This window comes from Xenia sp. Carnegie-2017, unplaced genomic scaffold (assembly GCF_021976095.1).
Source record: "Xenia sp. Carnegie-2017 unplaced genomic scaffold, XeniaSp_v1 HiC_scaffold_64, whole genome shotgun sequence".
Lineage (NCBI taxonomy): Eukaryota > Metazoa > Cnidaria > Anthozoa > Malacalcyonacea > Xeniidae > Xenia > Xenia sp. Carnegie-2017.
Genome location: NW_025813531.1, coordinates 271,029 through 292,196, shown reverse-complemented (window position 1 = coordinate 292,196; position 21,168 = coordinate 271,029). Strand labels below are relative to the sequence as shown.

General features: G+C 35.3%; 4 protein-coding genes and 5 long non-coding RNA genes across 10 annotated transcripts in view; 4 read left to right on the top strand and 5 right to left on the bottom strand.

Annotated features, from left to right (window-relative positions):
- The window catches only part of LOC124459128 (follistatin-related protein 5-like), a gene marked incomplete at its 5' end in the record, with an annotated part of 41,675 nt that extends 31,332 nt beyond the window's left edge, over positions 1-10,343 (bottom strand). Inside the window, one exon of the mRNA XM_047008655.1 lies at positions 10,109-10,343. Within this exon, the coding sequence (XP_046864611.1) occupies positions 10,109-10,343 (235 nt within the window). The remainder of the gene's footprint in view (positions 1-10,108) is intronic.
- Positions 10,344-13,198: 2,855 nt separating this feature from the next.
- LOC124459127 (kelch-like protein 12) lies at positions 13,199-14,170 on the bottom strand. The gene has a single exon (XM_047008654.1). The coding sequence runs from the start codon at positions 14,168-14,170 to the stop codon at positions 13,199-13,201; it is 972 nt and encodes a 323-aa protein (XP_046864610.1).
- A 75-nt stretch (positions 14,171-14,245) lies between these two features.
- LOC124459052 (E3 ubiquitin-protein ligase PDZRN3-B-like) lies at positions 14,246-14,958 on the bottom strand (the record flags this gene model as incomplete). The annotated part of the gene is made up of 1 exon (XM_047008621.1): positions 14,246-14,958. A coding segment is annotated over exon 1 (663 nt), but the record flags the coding sequence as incomplete, so codon positions are not given.
- Positions 14,959-15,645: 687 nt separating this feature from the next.
- On the top strand, positions 15,646-16,011 carry LOC124459126. Its single transcript, XM_047008653.1, has 2 exons — positions 15,646-15,743; positions 15,807-16,011. Exons 1-2 carry the CDS (start codon positions 15,646-15,648, stop codon positions 16,009-16,011), a joined length of 303 nt encoding a protein of 100 aa, XP_046864609.1.
- Positions 16,012-16,204: 193 nt separating this feature from the next.
- LOC124459081 lies at positions 16,205-16,569 on the top strand. The gene is made up of 2 exons (XR_006953439.1): positions 16,205-16,264; positions 16,358-16,569. It is a non-coding gene; the product is annotated as an uncharacterized LOC124459081 (long non-coding RNA).
- LOC124459103 lies at positions 16,294-16,629 on the bottom strand. The gene is made up of 2 exons (XR_006953467.1): positions 16,594-16,629; positions 16,294-16,518 (listed from the first exon to the last, which is right to left on the bottom strand). It is a non-coding gene; the product is annotated as an uncharacterized LOC124459103 (long non-coding RNA).
- Positions 16,630-16,885: 256 nt separating this feature from the next.
- On the top strand, positions 16,886-19,558 carry LOC124459064. Its single transcript, XR_006953404.1, has 7 exons — positions 16,886-17,039; positions 17,116-17,373; positions 17,462-17,602; positions 17,683-17,757; positions 18,006-19,156; positions 19,246-19,402; positions 19,515-19,558. It is a non-coding gene; the product is annotated as an uncharacterized LOC124459064 (long non-coding RNA).
- Positions 19,559-19,580: 22 nt separating this feature from the next.
- Positions 19,581-20,518, top strand: LOC124459094. Of its 2 annotated transcripts, XR_006953459.1 has the most exons (3): positions 19,581-19,658; positions 19,788-19,859; positions 20,064-20,518. It is a non-coding gene; the product is annotated as an uncharacterized LOC124459094 (long non-coding RNA). The 2 variants fall into 2 exon arrangements; XR_006953458.1 differs by lacking the exons at positions 19,581-19,658; positions 19,788-19,859 and adding an exon at positions 19,930-19,983.
- Positions 20,124-20,797, bottom strand: LOC124459107. The gene is made up of 2 exons (XR_006953471.1): positions 20,721-20,797; positions 20,124-20,599 (listed from the first exon to the last, which is right to left on the bottom strand). It is a non-coding gene; the product is annotated as an uncharacterized LOC124459107 (long non-coding RNA).
- Between the last annotated feature and the right edge of the window lie 371 nt (positions 20,798-21,168).

Here is a 21,168-nt window from a genome sequence, read left to right as displayed (position 1 = left end):
AAGGTGGCAAAATTTTCAATCTGAAGGTGCAATAACAATTTGTCATATTTATGTCATTTTAGCCAGTAAATAGCAAGAAATTTATCACGTGCTTTCGTACGAGTATACACGTCGTAGGTGGTCAAAGTACAGTACACCAACAGCTAATGGTGCAGTTTCCTCATTCTTGTAATTTTACCATGCATATAAAGTATGTCACGTTTTAAATTTTGTTGCGTATAATAATAATGGCAGTACTAACGAAAATTGATATCCAGTTTGGTGTAGTCTTAAGAAGTGATTGAATGTTGGTGTTATTAGGGTAAACCTACCACTAGTAGGTGCCCTAGTGCATGTGTGAACGCTACTTATAAAACATATTTACGTAGGGTGACTCGCTTTCTAGGATAACCCTTCTGCTGGGGTTACCGTACCTCCATGTAAATAGTCTCTAAGCAAATTGCTTTTGTATATTTCATGGGAAATAGTCCAAACAAATTCAACGCATAATTTAATAATGATGTGAGCAAAGCCATGTAATATATTTGAAAAATGCCATTTATATAAATAACATGTAAATATATAATTCTTAATTGGTGACCAAAGTTTGTGATAGACATGTGCTGTATATAGTATTTTATGATACAACTTGCAATATACAGTATATATATCATTAAAGTGAATCAGTGGAGAAATAATTTCTCAACAGGCTTTAAAGGTTTACACATTTAACTTTACATATTTATCATCCAGTGTAAGCTACAAGAATTTTAGTAAGTTATAACGTTTGATGAACGTTTTCTTGCTTATACATACTTTTGTCCAAAAGGTAAAACTTCTATGGACATATCGTGGTTCGTTCATTGAAGGAAGATATTTCCATGAAGAACTACATCCCATTTTGAAACACTCCACTGAATTAAGATAATTACCTTTACCATTCCAACCTCCCATGACTACAATTGTATCATCTGTTATAACTGCACAACACCCAAATCTCTTTTCCAACATGGATGGTAAGACTGTAATCTTACCTGTCTTAGTGTCATACATGATAACACTGTTCAACATTTCTCTTCCATCAAAACCTCCAAGAAGAACAACTTGATCTCTCCATTGAACTGTTGCCATTTGAGTCAATGGATGAGGTAATGGAGGCATTTCCTTAAATACAAGAGTCCTTGGATCAAATTCCAAAACACTGGACAAAGCCTCCAAATCTTTTTCCCCTCCTCCAAAAATAAAAACTTTATCATCAACAACAACAGCTCCATGGTAATAACGTGGTTCAGGCATATGACACAACTCTTTAAAAACATGAGATGTTGTACCAGTAATTTTTATTTCACTGATCAAATCTAATGGTCCTTTACGAAAAATGTGTCCTCCAATGTGAAAGATTTGTTGTTTACAAACAACAGTTTGATGACCACCACAGTCATAAGGAAGCTTTGTGGGAAATGTCTTCCATGTCAAAGGAAACTGTTTTATATTCAATGTCTCCATTGACTTGCAGACCGCTCCTCCAACAACAAATAAATTGTCATTATAAATAAATGATGAAGCAGACATGTGTCCATTTTCCATTGATACAATGTTAAACCATTTCTCCTCCTTCCATGAAAATATTTCAACACTCTTTAAGAAAACACCTGAGTAACCTCCAGCAATCAAAATATCACCTTTTACAGAGTTCATGACCATTTCAATTGATGATGTCAATGTTTGAACATGTTGTTCATTTATATTCATCTTTTCCAACATTTGAAACATCATGGCTTTCATTTCTTTCATTTCTTTGGTCACTGTAGAAAGATTTTGTTGAACATCTTTTATTTCTTTCCTTGATTCCATCATTTCTTTGGTCACTGTAAAAAGATTTTGTTGAACATCTTTTATTTCTTTCCTTGATTCCATCATTTCTTTGGTCACTGTAGAAAGATTTTGTTGAACATCTTTTATTTCTTTCCTTGATTCCATCATTTCTTTGGTCACTGTAGAAAGATTTTGTTGAACATCTTTTATTTCTTTCCTTGATTCCATCATTTCTTTGGTCACTGTAGAAAGATTTTGTTGAACATCTTTTATTTCTTTCCTTGATTCCATCATTTCTTTGGTCACTGTAGAAAGATTTTGTTCAACATTTTCTACTACAGATTCCATCATTTCTTTATACTGAGATGTCAATGGTTTCACGGAATCTTTTACTTCAAAAAATTTTTCGTCTATTTTCCTGCTTAAGTTGTTCATTTGCATTTCCATTTTGTCTTCAAAACTTCGTTGAAACATTTCGCTAATCTCTCGAAAGTCGTGAGAAGCAATCTTTCTGTATTCACATAATTCAGTTTCATGTTTAATCTTGTCTCGTTTGTTTATTTCCAGACCACAACGTTCATTAGAACACAACACTGGAGCAAAGCCACAATTTTCAACATGTCTTTCAAGATATTCGACATTTATAAATTCAGGACAACCACGACTGGCGTAGTCGCAGTTGATCTTTAACTTTGAAATCAAGTTATTTACAAAACGCGCTGGAAGAAGTGTAGCTACAGTTAAATTATCTTGACATTGAGGACATCTTTGTGCATTAACTCGTAGATGTTCTTCAATACATTCACGACAAAAATTGTGTTGATTATGGCACATTCTGGCATCTTTCATGACATTCAGACAAATGGAACAGTAAAAATTTTCATCAACAGCAGTTTTAAATCTCGATTCTTCATATCCACTTTCGTAAACATTAGGACGACAAGCCATTTCATACGTCTTCTTCCTTTATGATTTAGTGTCAAAATTAATCCAAGAACAAACAAAATTATTTTTTTATTTCTACAATTAAAACCAAAAAGATACGTTGAAATTTGCAGTCGATGTTTGATCAATACGGAAGTTGAAAGCAAAGAACAATGTGTAGTTGTGTTTTATATAAGTAATTTAATACTGCAAAAAACTAGATCACGTGCATTATGAGCTGTCAATGAAATCAATATCATTTATCTCTACGTCAGGATTGGACAAACAATTTGATTTTCAATGAGTATTGACATCGTTTCTTTTCCACGTACCATTCCGTTTTTTCTGTCTTAACTACTGACAATACATAAAACTTGATAGCTCAATAGTCTGCTCGATATATCATACAAATACAAGTTTTGCAATCATAGTTTATATCTTGCTTGGGAGAATAATACAAGAATGCGACACAGAGTAGTTCTTCTATATAGTCCAGTTCTGTACACTTTACTCAAAGAACTTTGGTTAGATAAATATTTAAAAACACTGCGTACTTTTTTACGATTCTTAAATGCATTATTGGTCATATTTGCGTGATATGACCCAAGGTCATATTTATAATTTTACATTACAAGTAATACGACCTTGCACATCGTCTGTTACTGTTTGTATTACAAAAATTCCAAAAATCATCTCAAAGTATTCGCAAAAACAAGTAATTTACAACATCTTTGACAATGTGTGAAGCACTAGAATGTTTTGGCAATCATAGTATTACAAAGTAAGACCATGCTACTTAGATTACTTAGTGATTAAATGCACTCGAAAGCTCTGTAGGTTAGCTAAAGTCCTCTGGCGCTACAAGCCTTGTGACTTTTACTTCAAAGACTACCTCGGCTTTCGAGTATATTTGATCACTAAGTTACCTAACTACCATGCATCGTTTTACTTATAATAATATTTCCGACGCTAGCTAAAATTCAGATTACATTAACTACATACATGTATGGTGTTAGATGAGCCCATGCAATGACAAACAACATGAAACTTTGTGCAATGAATAAAATGAAGTAATTAGGGAGCCTGTGTGCGCAAGGATTAGTCATAAATACTTGCAATAGATGCAGGATAATGAAAAAATCATTATTGCATTGATATTATTTAGAGTAATACAAGAAACTTGATACATCTTGTTCGAGACCGTGTTTGCATTCAGTCTAGTTCAGACGCATTTTCATATTTTCTGGTCACAAAACAGAAAGAACGTTTCATTCTTTCAAGTTTTTATAATTACTGATAAGAACGGTGTGGATGGTAGTGAATGTGAGAATTTTCTGAATAATGGCTGTATCGCACCATCTGCCATCTAATTATAACTATTGTTTGTTAGTGACTTATTGCAAATCACAAACGCATGTTGCAAAAAGAACATCAACCCGGAAGTGACATTCACCAATCACAGCTCTTGAAAAGAGTCGCTGTATCGTTCTGTCGAAAAAACCGATTCCAAAATGAATTCACTGAACATGGGCAGAGATGTTTAGAGAGCTGTTTTGAAATGTTCGTTACAAGATGATTCGACGATATTACTGGTCTAAATAGATTTACACTGTGATTTGAAAATGTTACAAACTCTACGACTCTATTTTAGATATAAAAATCATTGTGCACTCATATATTTTGTCGTAATAATCAATGTTTGCATAAAGCTTAAAGGTTTACTTATTTAACTTTAGATAATTATCATTCAACGTAATTTAAAAGAATTTTTTTCAGAGTTATATCATTCACATCGACGATTAGCTAAACATCTTATTGATCAAACATACTTTGGTCCAAATGGTAAAACTTTAGCAATAGCTTGGGATCGATTTTTTTTCATTGCATGAAGACATGTCCATGAAGAACTACTTCCAATTTTCAAACACTTCACTGATTTAAGTTCTTCACCTTTTTGATTCACACCTCCCATGACAACAATTGTATCATCTGTTATAACTGCACAACACCCATATCTCTTTTCCAACATGGATGGTAAGAATATTATCTTACCACTGTTACTGTCATACATGATAACACTGTTCAATGCTTCTCTTCCATCATTACCTCCAAGAAGAACTACTTGATCTCTCCATCGAACTGTTGCCATTTCTAACAATGGATGAGATAATGAAGGAGTTTCCTTACATTTAAGAGTTCTTGGATATACTTCCGAAACACTTGAAAGAACTTTATTATTAAAATATCAACTTGGTAAACTGAGGGACATGTTGCTCGTAAAAAATATTGATCTTCTCCTAATTGTGCGTTGTAAGCTTTTTTTCCGAAGAATACTTAATTTCACGGTGTAGCAAAAATAACTGTGACAGTCTCATCACTGTAATGGTTCAAATGACAGAAAAATTACAGTCCATAGAAGAGAAAAAGGCCAAATGCAGCCAAAAGGCAAAAAAAACGAAAATCTAGTTATTGGCTGTACAAGAGCCAGACTACCAACCTAAAAAAGTCGACTATATTATTTAATGACGTCACGTTCACACAAAGAATACAAACAAAGCAAATGTCTTAAACATGAGATATCCTCGTTATCTTCTTCACAATTCATGATTCAATATGTCTAAACGGAAACTCAAAGGGTAGCAAAATTTTCAATCGGAAACTGCACATACAATTTGTGATATTTTACCATTTTAACCAGCAAATAGCTGAAAATTTATGCTTATGACATGTTTTCGACGAGGATACTCGTCGTTGGCCGTCAAAGCATAGCACACCAATGGCTAATTTTGCATTTTGCCCTTACATAAAGTATCTAAATTTCGCTGCGTATAAGACTATCAGATTTAGAGATAACTTAGCTTTTGATTGCAGTTATTCAACTGCTATGGCCATTGCAAACTGCAATTGACTTAAATCTTACATCTTTGTAGATGTATATCCAGTGGTTGACTGTTGGTGCTCGTATTGACTGACGTTTCGACATTCTTTGCGGTAGTCACTTTTAGAAAACTTGTCCATTTTCATAAGTGATATATTTATTTCATAGTTGCTATAGTCTTTGTGTCTCATTTTAGTTTCACTTTCATTGTCGATAATCATTGTCGTTTGATGCAAAATAGCTGTCTTCTCTTACATTGCATGCGATTTCTGTAAATGGGACTAAGATTTCGGACAATTTTTTACAAAAAACAATGACTTTACAAATAGCTACCTGTACTATTACTTCCTGCTATAACAGAAAATGCTCAGGAACATGAAATTAATTTGTTCTACACATATTTATGATACAACAGACAACACGCTAGCTCTTGTAATGAGTGAATGTCGATGGACGTTCTTCATTGCATGGAAAGCTGAAAAAACAGACAATGACAAAGTCGAAGTTAAGACAATTGAAAATTTCGAAAGTTGGAATGAAGTATTGAAACGGACCTGGGAGACATTGTCTTTACACTTTTTATCTCCCAAGCAACCACTACTCAATTCAGTTTGACGAAAGATTGTTTCCGAGCACTCACATTTATACCAACTTGGGGCAAGGACGTCTTTCTTACTTGAGCAACATACTAAATGAGCAAAAATTACACCAACATAACCAACAAAATAAAGTAATCGTGTTATTTGCTATACCAACCGGTCTCTGTTTAAAATTTGAATACCATAATTCTTCAAAATTTCGTTCAAAGGCTTATGTGTAGATGGCCAATACGTACGGTGGCCTATATCCGCCATGGCAAAATATTTCAATTACAAATCTAAAACATTAGTAACTACGTCATAAAGTTAATACTCACGGCAAAACATATATACTCACGGCAAAACATATATACTCACGGCAAAACATATATACTCACGGCAAAACATATATACTCACGGCAAAACATATATACTCACGGCAAAACATATACTCACGGCAAAACATATATACTCACGGCAAAACATATATACTCACGGCAAAACATATATACTCACGGCAAAACATATATACTCACGGCAAAACATATATACTCACGGCAAAACATTGGTTTTGTGCATGTTACTGACATACATAATACAACGTAGGAATGAGACGTACGTAAGACCTCCAAATTCATGAACCTGGAAAACTTTTGAAACTGTCTAAAATGTACATTTAGTTTTTATATAATCATGTTTTATATCCATGTTCAATGTTGACATCATTTCTTCAACTTTATATAATGTTTAAGTGAATTGAATTGCTCCTGACCGTATTCATAATTTGGAAAGTACGCCGATATCAATGTCTTAGGTTCATGTCAATTTATGTTTCTATTGTTTCAACTTCTATTTCTCTCACATGTCCTGTATTGCTCTCACCTGTACTTTATTGCTCCTACATGTCCTGTATGTTGGTGGATATAGATAGTTTAGGCTAGTCCTTAGATGGACTGTTAGTATTGATGTTGACTGACATATTATAGAGAACTTTAGCGGTAATCATCTTCATAATCAAGATAACTACCGCTAAGGTTGTGGTAACATCAGTCAACATCAACAGTCCTTCTCAGGACTACATAACCTTGACGATCTTCATCTACTCACATACAGGACATGTAGGAGCAAAGCAATACAGACATGTGAGAAATAGAAATTGAAAAATAGAAACATATATTGACATGAACATAAGACATTGATATCGGCGTACTTTCCAAATTATGAATACGGTCAGGAGCAATTCAATTCACTTAAAATATAAAAGTTGAATAAATGATGTTAACATTGAACATTGATATAAAACATGATTATATATAAACCAAATGTACATTTTAAACAGTTTCAAAAGTTTTCCAAGTTCTCAGGACTTCATAACCTTGACGATCTTCATCTACTCACATACAGGACATGTGGGAGCAACACTATTCACATGCCTTTATTGCTCCCACATGTCCTTTAATGTCTCCAAATGTCCTGTATTGCTTCCAGAGGCGTAACTAGAACGTTAATTGGGGGGGGTGTATATTCATATATTCAGTTGTGCCCTACTGATTTCTTTTGAAATTTAATTCACCTTCAAAAGAAATCAGCAGGACAGAGCCGAATATATGAATATTCAACCCCCCCCCCCTCTTTACGTTCTAGTGGTAAGGAAACTTTTCAAAAATTTCAAGCGAAACTGAGTATCCTTCACGAGGAAAACCAGGAAAGACAACATATACAAAATATATAAAGAAATGATATTAACTTTTCCCAAGCAATTTTGATGGCCAAAACCTCTTTTGCAAATTATTTAATAAAAACAGTAAAACAAAAACAGACACTAAAATTACAAGCCAGTCCGTTTGAAGGAAGCTAGTTTAATCAAAGCGGTGGAAAACGCCAGGCATCATCCCATTCTCAAGAATCTTGTCAATGATTGTAACTCGATCTTATGTTACAAATATGGAGCAAATTTACGAGGAACGATTTTGATCGTTATTGAAATACGGTATGTTTTTAATATTCTCATATGTCTTCGATTGCTCCCGCATGTCCTGCATTGCTCCTACATGTCCTGCATTGCAATGCTTGTATTGCTTTACGTGTTCTGTATTGCTCCCAAGTGCCGCATATTGCTTTCGAATTTCTTGTATAGCTCGTCACAGCCGCCATGTTGGTTGAATTTGACAAAAAGCAATTTTCTTTTTTCACAATTCAAATTTCAACCAACATGGCGAATATCTCTTTTTGCTTTGAATTTTTGGGAGAATAGCTGAAATGCACCTACTGCATGGCAAAGTTAAAAGAATAATTAAAATCGTGCACGATGGATTTCAAATTTGTCTACATTCATCATTTAAGAAACGGAGAACACCAGTACACTTAACATGTCTAGATAATTTAATTATTCCATATATCGACTATTATTTGTAATATTTTAATTATGTAAGTTGTCGTGTTTTACCAAACACGACAGACGTCAAAAATGGCATTGTGACATGTCCACTTTTTAAAACAAAAATCTGTAGAGAATGCAAAACCAAATCATCGCCATGAAAGATTTAGGACTACCTGACCCAGAAACTCTCTGATTAGGATCATCGACCCAGACTGCCAAATCTCCTTCATTAACGTTCGCAATTTTCCCATGAACCTTTTGGGTCTCAGCATCAATGATGACGACAGTCTTCGATTTCGATGCAGGGGAAAGAATCCATTTTCCGTTTATAAACAATTTTCGTGAAGCGCCGTGTCGTCTTGTCTCAAGACGATCCACGTCATCGATATATTTCCAGCGGCTGCTATCATTTCTTCCGGCCAGCTCCAAATCGACGACCGCCATTTTGTTTATGTAATCAAGCGTGACAAATACGTAGTAGGTATCGCGATTTGTTTTCTTGGGGTAAAAAACCGCACGTGACACGCCTCCGGGGATCAAGAGTTGAGGGTAATGCTGGAAATCTGATCCAGAAAAAGAGAGTATGTTCATTCGACTGATGTTTCCTCTGCGATATGTGGTAACAAGGAATCTGCCATTGGGCGAAACAAAGGAGTAGCCAGGAAACCTGAAGGTTCGAGTTACTGCGTCAGTGGAAGGGTTGATTTCAAGTGTGGAAACACCGCGATGACGATATTGACAATCGACGTACACACGTTGATTGTAAAAGTTATATGCAATACTGTATGTGCCTGTGCATCCATGTGTTGTAAGATTCACAAAGCCTGCGTATGACTTTCCTTCCAAATTCAACTTATGAATGCCCGGATTACTGAAGTGAGTGACGTAACCACGTTGACCTTTCAACAATGCTTTATCGGCAATCATTCGACCATGTGTCCATCCTAAGTGACATATTGTACTCAGACAGGTCAAAATACTGAAACATTAACGATTAAATTAAATAAAGTCTATAATTTGCCCCGTCTCTTGTTCATCTGCAATTCTTTTCTTATTTAATGAGTTGAATTTTGGATCGTGTTCCTGTTTTTCTCACTTCGAAATAAATAAACGTTGCAACTTTACGTACAATGTTACTACCCTAACTCTAAGACTAAGGGCTCTTTTCCACTCATCGCAAAATGCTCTCGCTGCGAGCTTGCGAGTCTGTTCGCGCGTTCAAAAAATTTTGTTCAATTAATTCAACTATGCTGTAAGTCATGGTAAGCTCGCTGCGAGTGCCTGCGAGTAACTCGCAGGCACTCGCAGCGAGCTTGCGAGTACGTTTTGCGATGAGTGGAAAAGAGCCTTAAGTCGAACTGCACAATATCATTCATTCATTTTGTATACAGAAAAGGAATTTCTGAGTGTTTTATTATGTTCAATGTAACGTTGAACACATCAAAAACACATTTTACATAAAAAGAAAAATTTTAAATCGGTAGATCAACGACTCCAAAGAGAGTTGCAGCTTGCTTATACGTCATACCCTCTCAAACCACTATTAGTTCTCACCTGGAGAAATGTGAGCTCGTATAGCACGATGGGAGCGATTTCGGGTGTCTGTCTTGATGACGTCAAATGTAGAGAGATTCCACGAATGTACCCAGACTTCCTTGCGCCAAGGCAGATAGTACAAACCGTGGGGTTGTGGATCGGTTTTTATGCTTTCTATTACTTGTCGCGTCGTCACGTTAATCACGTGAACAGCATTTCCGGAAGCATCCAAGACGTAGACAGAACCGTCAACGAATTGCGCACCACTAAAATGACATTCGCTCCTACAAACAGAAACAGGATACATGCATATTCTATTTGTTAAATAGATATGTGATTTAAGGAAGTCCTACACACATTTGAGCTGTTAATTTTATACTGTGTACGAAGTACGAGTTTAATACCCACCTTGACCGGCGGTTGTTTCCTCTGGTACAAAGTCCTGGAGAGGTGAGGTTGGTTATTTTGGTGACCAAGCTTTTAGTCTCCGGTTCGATGATATAAATACCATCACCGCCGAAGACATAAGCGACGTTGTATTGTGAAGATGTTGCCTCAGTCAAGACGCTTTGTTGAAAAACTTTGCAGATACAAAAGATAGTAAAAATATGTGATGCACCATCAAACCTTCCTTTAAATTGCTTTGAGAAAAGATGAGCATATGAATGACGTCACAATAACATGGGGAGTTTCAAAGGAATTTAAGTAGCTAGTAAATAATGGCTTCGTTTTCTAAGAAATATCAATCAACAAAGGAGTTACACGGAAATAGACCCCCTATTGAGAAAAGTCAATTTATACATGTACTATTATACGAGGAAGTTGAAAGCGCATTTAAGCGTCAGTTTGACTGTAAAGATAGAACAATAGGGTTGGAAATAACTTTATGACGAACAACCATTATAGTCTTGTTGACGATTCTCAACAAAAATCGCGAATAGTCAAAAATTGGTTCATGCAGAAATCACAAGTTCAATATCCGTTACAACGGATGTTGATAAGAAGCCATTTGTATGTTTATATGTTTGTAAATGATGATCGTCCAGGTTAATAAAGTCCTGAGAAGGACTGTTTTTGTTGTTGTTGACTGACGTTTCGACAACCTTAGCGGTAGTCATCTTCAGAGTCAAATGAGGAGTAAACGTCAGGTTAGCCGTATTTGTTTTCTGGTTCTTACGTCCTTGCAGCGGTGGTTGAACCAGAGTTGTTGGCGTATGCGTCTGACGTTGCTTGCAAAACGTATGTAGTCGTTAGCAAGTTGTTCGCTCTGTCGTCCAAATGATCGTAATAAAGTAAATGGTTTGAACCCGGGAGTATCGTTACATGCTTGTAAATGTAGATTGTCCAGGTTGGTATAGTCCTGAGAAGGACTGTTTTTGTTGTTGTTGACTGACGTTTCGACAACCTTAGCGTTAGTCATCTTCAGAGTCATTTACTTTAATACGAATTCCGTTTCGCCGTTTGCCAACGTGTCACATATTTCGGCATTTCATAAAGAACACCAGATATTGCCCATAGCAAAATAGTAATTTCAATAAGAATAACTAACAACACAGACAAACCCTCGTGAGTCATGACAGCGGTAATTTTATCGCAGATCGATAAATAACTGTTACATGAAGTCTATACTTAAAAAAGTGGTACCATAAACTGCGTAACATGAAGTACATGAAATGATACAAGGTAATTGAATATAACAAGGATGAAACGAGAAATCACTTTTTAACCCTCTAGAAACCGTTGCTGCCCACGAGCAGCACTCACCAAACGAGATGTGTGCAAACTTTCGAAAATGTCCGGCTTCTAGAGGGTTAAAGCGTTAATTCACTTATTGTTTCCATGCTGAAAGATTCCAAAAAAGATGCAAAAGTTCTTCCATCAATGATTCGGCAGATGACAATGACCTCGGTCTGAATAATTCTAGATATCATGCTCAACCTCATCCAATAACTGTTTATTATTAAAATATTAACTTGCTAAACTGAGGGGCATTTTGCTGGTATATTTGTGCTTTATAATCGTTTTTTCCGAGGAACATTAAATTTCACTGTGTAGCACAAATCATTGTGACTGTCCCACCATCTTATAATGGTTTAAATAATAGAAAAATTACAGTCCATTGAAATGAAAAAGATCAAATGCAGCCAAAAAGGAAAACAAAAAATGAAAGCCAAAATGTCTTTTTTGGCCGTACAAAAACCAGGTTACAAACCCTAAACATGGCGACTGTATTATTGATGACGTCACGTTCCTCTCAAGAATACAAAGTTCTCAGACATAAAATTTCCTCGTTATTTTGTTGTCTGAGAGGAAACTGGAAAGGTGGCAAAATTTTCAATCTGAAGGTGCAATAACAATTTGTCATATTTATGTCATTTTAGCCAGTAAATAGCAAGAAATTTATCACGTGCTTTCGTACGAGTATACACGTCGTAGATGGTCAAAGTACAGTACACCAACAGCTAATGGTGCAGTTTCCTCATTCTTGTAATTTTACCATGCATATAAAGTATGTCACGTTTTAAATTTTGTTGCGTATAATAATAATGGCAGTACTAACGAAAATTGATATCCAGTTTGGTGTAGTCTTAAGAAGTGATTGAATGTTGGTGTTATTAGGGTAAACCTACCACTAGTAGGTGCCCCTAGTGCGCATGTGTGAACGCTACTTATAAAACATATTCACGTAGGGTGACTCGCTTTCTAGGATAACCCTTCTGCTGGGGTTACCGTACCTCCATGTAAATAGTCTCTAAGCAAATTGCTTTTGTATATTTCATGGGAAATAGTCCAAACAAATTCAACGCATAATTTAATAATGATGTGAGCAAAGCCATGTAATATATTTGAAAAATGCCATTTATATAAATAACATGTAAATATATAATTCTTAATTGGTGACCAAAGTTTGTGATAGACATGTGCTGTATATAGTATTTTATGATACAACTTGCAATATACAGTATATATATCATTAAAGTGAATCAGTGGAAAAATAATTTCTCAACAGGCTTTAAAGGTTTACACATTTAACTTTACATATTTATCATCCAGTGTAAGCTACAAGAATTTTTAGTAAGTTATAACGTTTGATGAACGTTTTCTTGCTTATACATACTTTTGTCCAAAAGGTAAAACTTCGGCTATGAACGCATGTCGTGGTTTGTTCATTGAAGGAAGATATTTCCATGAAGAACTACATCCCATTTTGAAACACTCCACTGAATTAAGATAATTACCTTTATCATTCCAACCTCCCATGACAACAATTGTATCATCTGTTATAACTGCACAACACCACTGTCTCTTTTCCAACATGGATGGTAAGACTGTAATCTTACCTGTCTTAGTGTCATACATGATAACACTGTTCAATCTTTTTCTTCCATCCCCACCTCCAAGAAGAACAACTTGATCTCTCCATTGAACTGTTGCCATTTGAGTCAATGGATGAGGTAATGGAGGCATTTCCTTAAATGTAAGAGTCCTTGGATCAAATTCCAAAACACTGGACAAAACTTTGTCATCTTTTCCCTCTCCTCCAAAAATAAAAAATTTATCATCAACAACAACAGCTCCATGGCCATAACGTGGTTCAGGCATACGACACAACTCTTTCAAAACATAAGATGTTGTACCTGTAATCTTTATTTCACTGATCAAATCTGATCTTCCTTTACAACCAATGAATCCTCCAATGAGAAAGATTTGTTGTTTATAAACAACAGTTTGATGACCCTCACAGTCATAAGGAAGCTCTGTGGCAAATGTCTTCCATGTCAAAGGAAACTGTTTTATATTCAATGTCTCCATTGACATGCAGAACGCTCCTCCAACAACAAATAAATTATCATTATAAACAAATGAAGAAGCCTCCCTGTGTGCATTTTCCATTGATGCAATGTTAAACCATTTCTCCTCCTTCCATGAAAATATTTCAGCACTCTTTGAGGAACCAAGTGGCCAACCTCCAGCAACCAAAATATCACATTTTACAGAGTTCATCACCATTTCAATTGATGATGTCAATGTTTGAACATGTTGTTCATTTATATTCATCTTTTCCAACATTTGAAACATCATGGCTTTCTATTCTTTCATTTCTTTGGTCACAGTAGAAAGATTTTGTTGAACATCTTTTATTTCTTTCCTTGATTCCATCATTTCTTTGGTCACTGTAGAAAGATTTTGTTCAACATTTTCTACTACAGATTCCATCATTTCTTTATACTGAGATGTCAATGGTTTCACGGAATCTTTTACTTCAAAAAATTTTTTGTCTATTTTCCTGCTTAAGTTGTTCATTTGCATTTCCATTTTGTCTTCAAAACTTCGTTGAAACATTTCGCTAATCTCTCGAAAGTCGTGAGAAGCAATCTTTCTGTATTCACATAATTCAGTTTCATGTTTAATCTTGTCTCGTTTGTTTATTTCCAGACCACAATGTTCATTAGAACACAACACTGGAGCAAAGCCACAATTTTCAACATGTCTTTCAAGATCTTCGACATTTATAAATTCAGGACAACCACGACTGGCGTAGTCGCATTTGATCTTTAACTTAGAAATCATATTATTTATAACACGCGCTGGATGAAGCGTATCTACAGTTAAATCATCTTGACATTGAGGACATCTTTGTACATTAACTCGTAGATGTTCTTCAATACATTCACGACAAAAACTGTGTTGATTATGGCACATTCTGGCATCTTTCATGACATTCAGACAAATGGAACAGTAAAAATTTTCATCAACAACAGTCTTAAATCTCGATTCTTCATATCCACTTTCGTAAACATTAGGACGACAAGCCATTTCATACGTCTTCCTATACAATTTAATATCAAATTTGTAGTACAGCTGTTAATGAGAAAATTTTCACTTGAATGATACAAGGGTAAAACTTTCTTATAGTCTTACCTTGCCTCAAAGACAAAATTTTGATATAGGGCTATCAATTGAGTTCTATTAGACTCAATGGGGCTATCCCATATTTTACATTTACAACGCGTTCTGCGCATGTCGTGTTTGATGACGTTACAGTAGTAAAAAACAAAAGTTCTGAGTCATCGCAATTTCTCCGTATATTCTTATATAACAGCTAAAGACGATAGAAAAATTATATTACAACTTTTGCTTTTGAGGAAAACATTCTGAAATATTCTACATTAAAGGACACATGCAAGATAGAAGACAACTTTATTTTATTGTAATGCCTACGGCGTGAAAATAAAACGTACCAAGTTTCAAAGTCGTCCGCAAAATATTTCAAAAGATATTTAGGGTTATAATCGATAAAAACACGATGTTCGATGACCATTGCTAAAACGCCGTGAGATTGTTGAAGTCTGGGAACTGGGAATGAGTGACGTAATAGTTGACATAAACAAGCATTTTTCTTATATCGTTCTACGACTAGCACAACTTTCGGTAGTTTGCTATTAAGGTAGTTTGCTAGTTATTTGTTTTTTATTTAACAAAAATTAATGGATTCTTCTTTTGAATAAGCCGATTATGATATTTTCATCAATAACAATGAGGTACAACCTTGCATGTTTGAGCCTTTGGCCAACGCGCAAGGTGGTCATAGTAATGACAATTCTCCGTCATCGGAAGATGAATACATTCACAGATTTGGAAATGTTGAATGGTTAGTTGCATTTTATTGATGTTTCATTGTTTTCCCAAAGTAAAAGAATGTTTTATCTTTTAGGTGCGAGTGTGGCTTTTGTGTGGTCATGAGTACAGGACGGGAAAGTATATGTTGCCAAGAGGTAAGCAACACTGATCCTCTGATACATGGCGATCATATTTGCATCACACAAGAGGAAGAGTTTGCCACAGTGTGTACAAACGAAGCCGTCATAAAAACATATGTTGACATTGGACCTATACCTGAGAGTGAAGAAAACGAGTAAATATTACCTTAGAAGTATAATTACGTGTATGTCGAGAAGTGTATAATGCCGATAAGTATCTTAGACAAAATTTTGTATCTTTCAAGAACATTACGCTACACGTTGTACCGACAGTGGACGGCTTGGGTGCATGGCAAGTTGGGAAAAAGTACAGACTACCCATACCTTCTTGTGCTGGAGACAAAATCCGAAAGCATTTCCTTCGCCTTCTGGAGAATACAAAGGATTTGAATATGCTCAACACTACTGAATGGTAGGGCTTATGGCGTATGACAAAGTCTGTTCATTTGTAATTATGTTTATTTCATGTGGAACGCTATTTCTATTATCTTTTTATATATAAAAGCGACATTTATGTTGCTTAATGGCTTCAGCTTTGCTGATTTTTGATTTGTGGCAAGTCAATGGGACAGGTATTTCTTTCACTCCAGACATGAAGAGCTTCGGACAGTGTTGGATTAATGCGTCTGCAGTACAAAACTTCTTTCATCAAGTCCTTAACATATCCTGAAAAGCAAATCATTATTTATGTTGGCTTTGCATTGCACTTTGAGAAAAGTAAGTTTATTTTTCTGTGCTAACCATAAGTGCTGTCAATTTTCACTGGTTTGATATCCCTTGCCCTTCTTTTGAATTTGAATAAGCCATTCTCCAAATCAATTCCTCTTCTGTTTCCCATCATTCTTCATTTTATGAGCTTTGTTTCCATTCTCATTGAAATGAAGAGCAGCAACAAACAATCTACAAATGAATGTTAAGTTTATGTTTACAACTATTGCAACTTATTGCTTTTGCAATGATGACTTTTTTTAAGTAATCATACACAAATCATTTTTATATTACCTTGCTTACATTGATCTGTAGAAAAAATTAAGTATGTTTTGGTGCAAAAAGAATTACCACTCGGTGGAAACCTTTGATGGATGAAGTCTGCTTTTGATAACTGAGTTTTCCATTATCTGTCATGAGATACTTGGACTCAACAATCGAAGACAGCTCAACATAAGCTTTTGAACCTAAGATCAGAAGTTAGTTAACAAAAAAAAAGAATGTTGATGTTACTTTGAAATTTATTTACAATACCTTTTTTTATCCACATTCTAGGCTCTAACATATCATATTCACATTTTGGGAATACATCACTATGTCCCTCATGGATGTCACATATATGGTTGAGAACTGACAACCACTTTGCCTTGACAAGTTCTTCATCACCATTGCTGGAAGCAGCACACCAGTATACATGGTTGGAAATTGATTGGGCCCAATCTGACAATAATTTGCAACCACTTTTTTTTGATGCTGCCCAAATGTTCTTTTTAATTCCTGTTGGATTTTGATTATTGATGAAATGTGTAAAAGGTTGGTTTGTTATTACAATCTATACCTTTTGCTACATGCCATACATCAAAGTAGTGCTTGATTTTTGGTCTTTGTTTTTTCATGTAAGATTTGATTTGAGCATGTCTGTCTGTGGTCATTGACTTCACCTTCATCCCACTTTCATCAAACTTTGCCAGACATCTTTTTAATTCCTCAAGTTCCATTGCTCCAGAGTTGGTCACTTCATTGGACTGTTTAACATAATTATGTGAGTATTCTAACCATGTTTTATGTACATTTGTTGAAGAATTGTTACCTGAACAAGTTGTGTGTCTAAAATGTTGTTAGATTCCAAATCCATGCAGCTATATGACCCATACTTGGCACAATATCCAGGAAATCACATCTTCCATCTCTTCCAAGGTTAATGTTTCTTTTGTTAATTTATTATTAAAGCAGAAACAAAACAACATATATTTAATTATTTAAGTTACATAATGAGCGTTGTCCTAAACCATGCGGTATCGAGCAGAACAGAAAATAACAATTAGCATACAATAAGAAGTGCTTACCAGATCATGTGACTAGCACTATGATCAGATATCTTATACTTAGTTTAATACACATATAATGTATCGTCATTCCTAACACCTTTCTCTGATTGATTCTAGAAGATGCTTTTGGTGCATATGCCAAACAATTGAAACACAGCAGGGGTATCAAATACGCTGTTTGAATATAGCTATATGTGTGCTCTGACAGAAATTGTATGCCTGAGTGACGAAGGAATTGAAGAACTTTGCTGGGGCTACAACCACTAAACAAGATGCTGGCAGCAAAGACCAAGTTACCCAAAGGCATTCACCCATGCAGAGGTTGGCTATTGCAGTCTCGAACATAACCACAATGACATTTTGCTAGTACGTTAACCATACTACCAGTCGTTTTGGTCACAATTGAACAACTTTCACCACAACATGGGCATTGACTCACTGTCTCAAGCAACTATCAAACACTATGTATTTTCTCTCATTTTGAACATCTTCCCTATAACATAAAAATTACCATCAGAATCAGAGGGATAAACGTAACGTTCTGAGAAACATAGAACAGAGAAAAGCAATGTAAACAATAGTCAGGTGACTGGATAGTTGGTACTAACGTCACATTGTCATTGTCGGATTCTTCATTTTCGCTTAAAGTGCACATACAACTATTTTTAGTTTTTTTATTCTCAAATAGATTTTGGATAAATAATACAAATGCCGTTTACAGAATTTGAATAACTTTTTTCGTTTTTGAGTTATCTTTCGGCAAATTTGCGAATAAAACCTGAATTTCAACGTTTTGTAAAAAATGTCGAGAGCTCTAATCCGTGGCATGGGACTTACTTGTGACGTCATTTAAGGAACACAGACTGACTACCAAAACAACTTACACTGTTTATGGCATGTAAACAAACACAAAAATGCCAGATCGATGTGTAGTTTTTGGTTGTTCTAACGTAGCCAGTTCGGAGAAAGGCATTTCACTTCATCGCATACCATTTTTTAACGACGAAAGAAGCGAAGCTAAGCGTAGGAGAAAGCGATGGGTCAACTTTGTGAAAGCTACTCGCGATAAGTGGGTCCCCACAAAGAATTCCGCAGTTTGCTCGGAACACTTCACAAAATATTTGTTTTCTTGGCAATTCGGCTCGCTTTCTGAATCAGAAAGTAATTTTGCACCTCGACTCATTCGAGACGAATTCGGAATCGTTGCTTACCCGAGCATTTATCCTCGAAAAGATGACAATGAACTTACAACAAGAGATCGCAGAATGGTGAGTACGTTAAAAATTATACATATGCATATCTACATTTTACCTGGAATCTGTGTGAGAGTATATTTCATAAATATATGCCATTTTAGATGAAAAGAAAGTGGATGTCTGATTATAAAAGAGAGGTTGAATCAGAAAATATTCCCAGTACAAGTAGCGAACCTCAAGAGCAAATAGAAGAAATAACTTGTGATGAGCCTGTATTATCAGAATGATCAGCTACTCTTTTCCTGGAATGTTCTGCAGGTATTCTATGAAACATGTGTGATGAAACACCTATGTATCATTACAGTTTTTATTCACTTGTGCCAATTTAAACTCTTTCAAGAAATTGAATGCAATTTTATATTTCATGAAGGCATATCCTTGTTGTAACTCACTTGAAAGCAATTTGGAAAGGGATAATCAAGAGGTTAATGGAGTTCCCAGGTTAAAGTGCATTATTCAAAATTTATAAATGGTGAAGCTGTTGTAAGAAATGTGAAAGTTGCTCAGGATTTTGGTAAGGTTATTTAATATATTTCTCCTACTGCCTGATTTCATGTGTTAAATGCCATAACAGACAAAGCCATAATACTGAAATGATTACCATAAAATAAAATTTTGAATAATTTGCACATTGCTCCTCCAGGGTATGTTGTAGATATATATCAAGTGTTGTGCTCTGCACTCATTGATGAGGAAACATTGAGAAAAGCCAAAGGTGATCTTTACAATGACTCCATTGCCAATGAATTCCATGTTGGACAAGCAATCAAAAGTGAAGCTATCTCAAAAAGCAAGAAGACAAAGCATGCCAGCTGTACATTTCCCCCCAACTAAGCCAGGTTTAACAAAAAGGCATTTTTTGCTTTGAGATAATTTGAATCTTATTTTTGGAACTGACTCACTTTATTGTTTGATATAGCTGAAGTATCACCTGTCCAAGAAAAAATCACTGATCAGAGAAATGAGAGAGCAGCACCTCGATGCACTGTGTGCAAGAATTGGATGAAAGGCCATAAAAATATAATGAACTGTCCAAAAAACCAAAAGTAACCACTTTTTTAGGAGCTGGTGGTATGAGCCCAGTTAGTTGGGATTCAGTGAAGTGTGAAATGACTGCATGGAAAGAATAAAGAGAAAGGAATTGTAATTTTGTATGTTTTGTATAACAAGAATGAGTGTGAATTGAAGATGCAATACATCAAGAGTGGCTTAAATCATTCCACACTTCACTGGATCCCTACTAGCTTGGCTCATGCACACAACACCTAGAATAATATATAATGTTATGTTATTTTACAAATTGTCCTCTTCATACCCTGCAAAGTGTTCATTTTTTTTAAATTAAAAGTTGTTCGAATAACATGATAAGCACAAGCTGGAAGTGGAATTCTTTTGTCTCGAAGAATGCCATGTACCATTCTTGTAAATTGCCTATATGCAACAACTCGAAAAAACCTGAAAAGGCATAATACACAAGGTCCATTAAAAGAGGTAGGAGTCCATAAAATACAAATTTTGCAAGTGTGCATTCATAGATAACCCAGACAGAAGCATTTAACTATTAATTGTAACAAACCTTTGCTCCAAGAATCGTTTACGATGTCTAACTCCATCTCGTCTTTGGTAAAGATTGGCAGCTAAATTTAATGCCCATCGATTGTGGCAAAATGCTCAAATGCTGATAATCCAAATGATTTTCAATTCAATTCCTATTGTCCACCATCTTGCAACTTCAATTTTCATCAATTGTCGTTTTGGCGTCTTTGTTCTTCTGTATCTCTATTATAGTTTTCTAACCACTCATCAGCAAATGGTTCGTTTTCATATGCTGCAGCTTGGCCGTACTCAAAATCGCCATCGGTGTTTTGGAGCGCATTTGATGACGATTGATCTTCGTCTTCTAAATCGAATTCGCGACTGTTCAATTCAATATTTTCCGCTGTTGTTGCTGTACTCGACTCAGAATCGGATGTCGACATGTTTCGTACAATTTTTATTTTAATTTCAAAGCAATGTATAAAGAA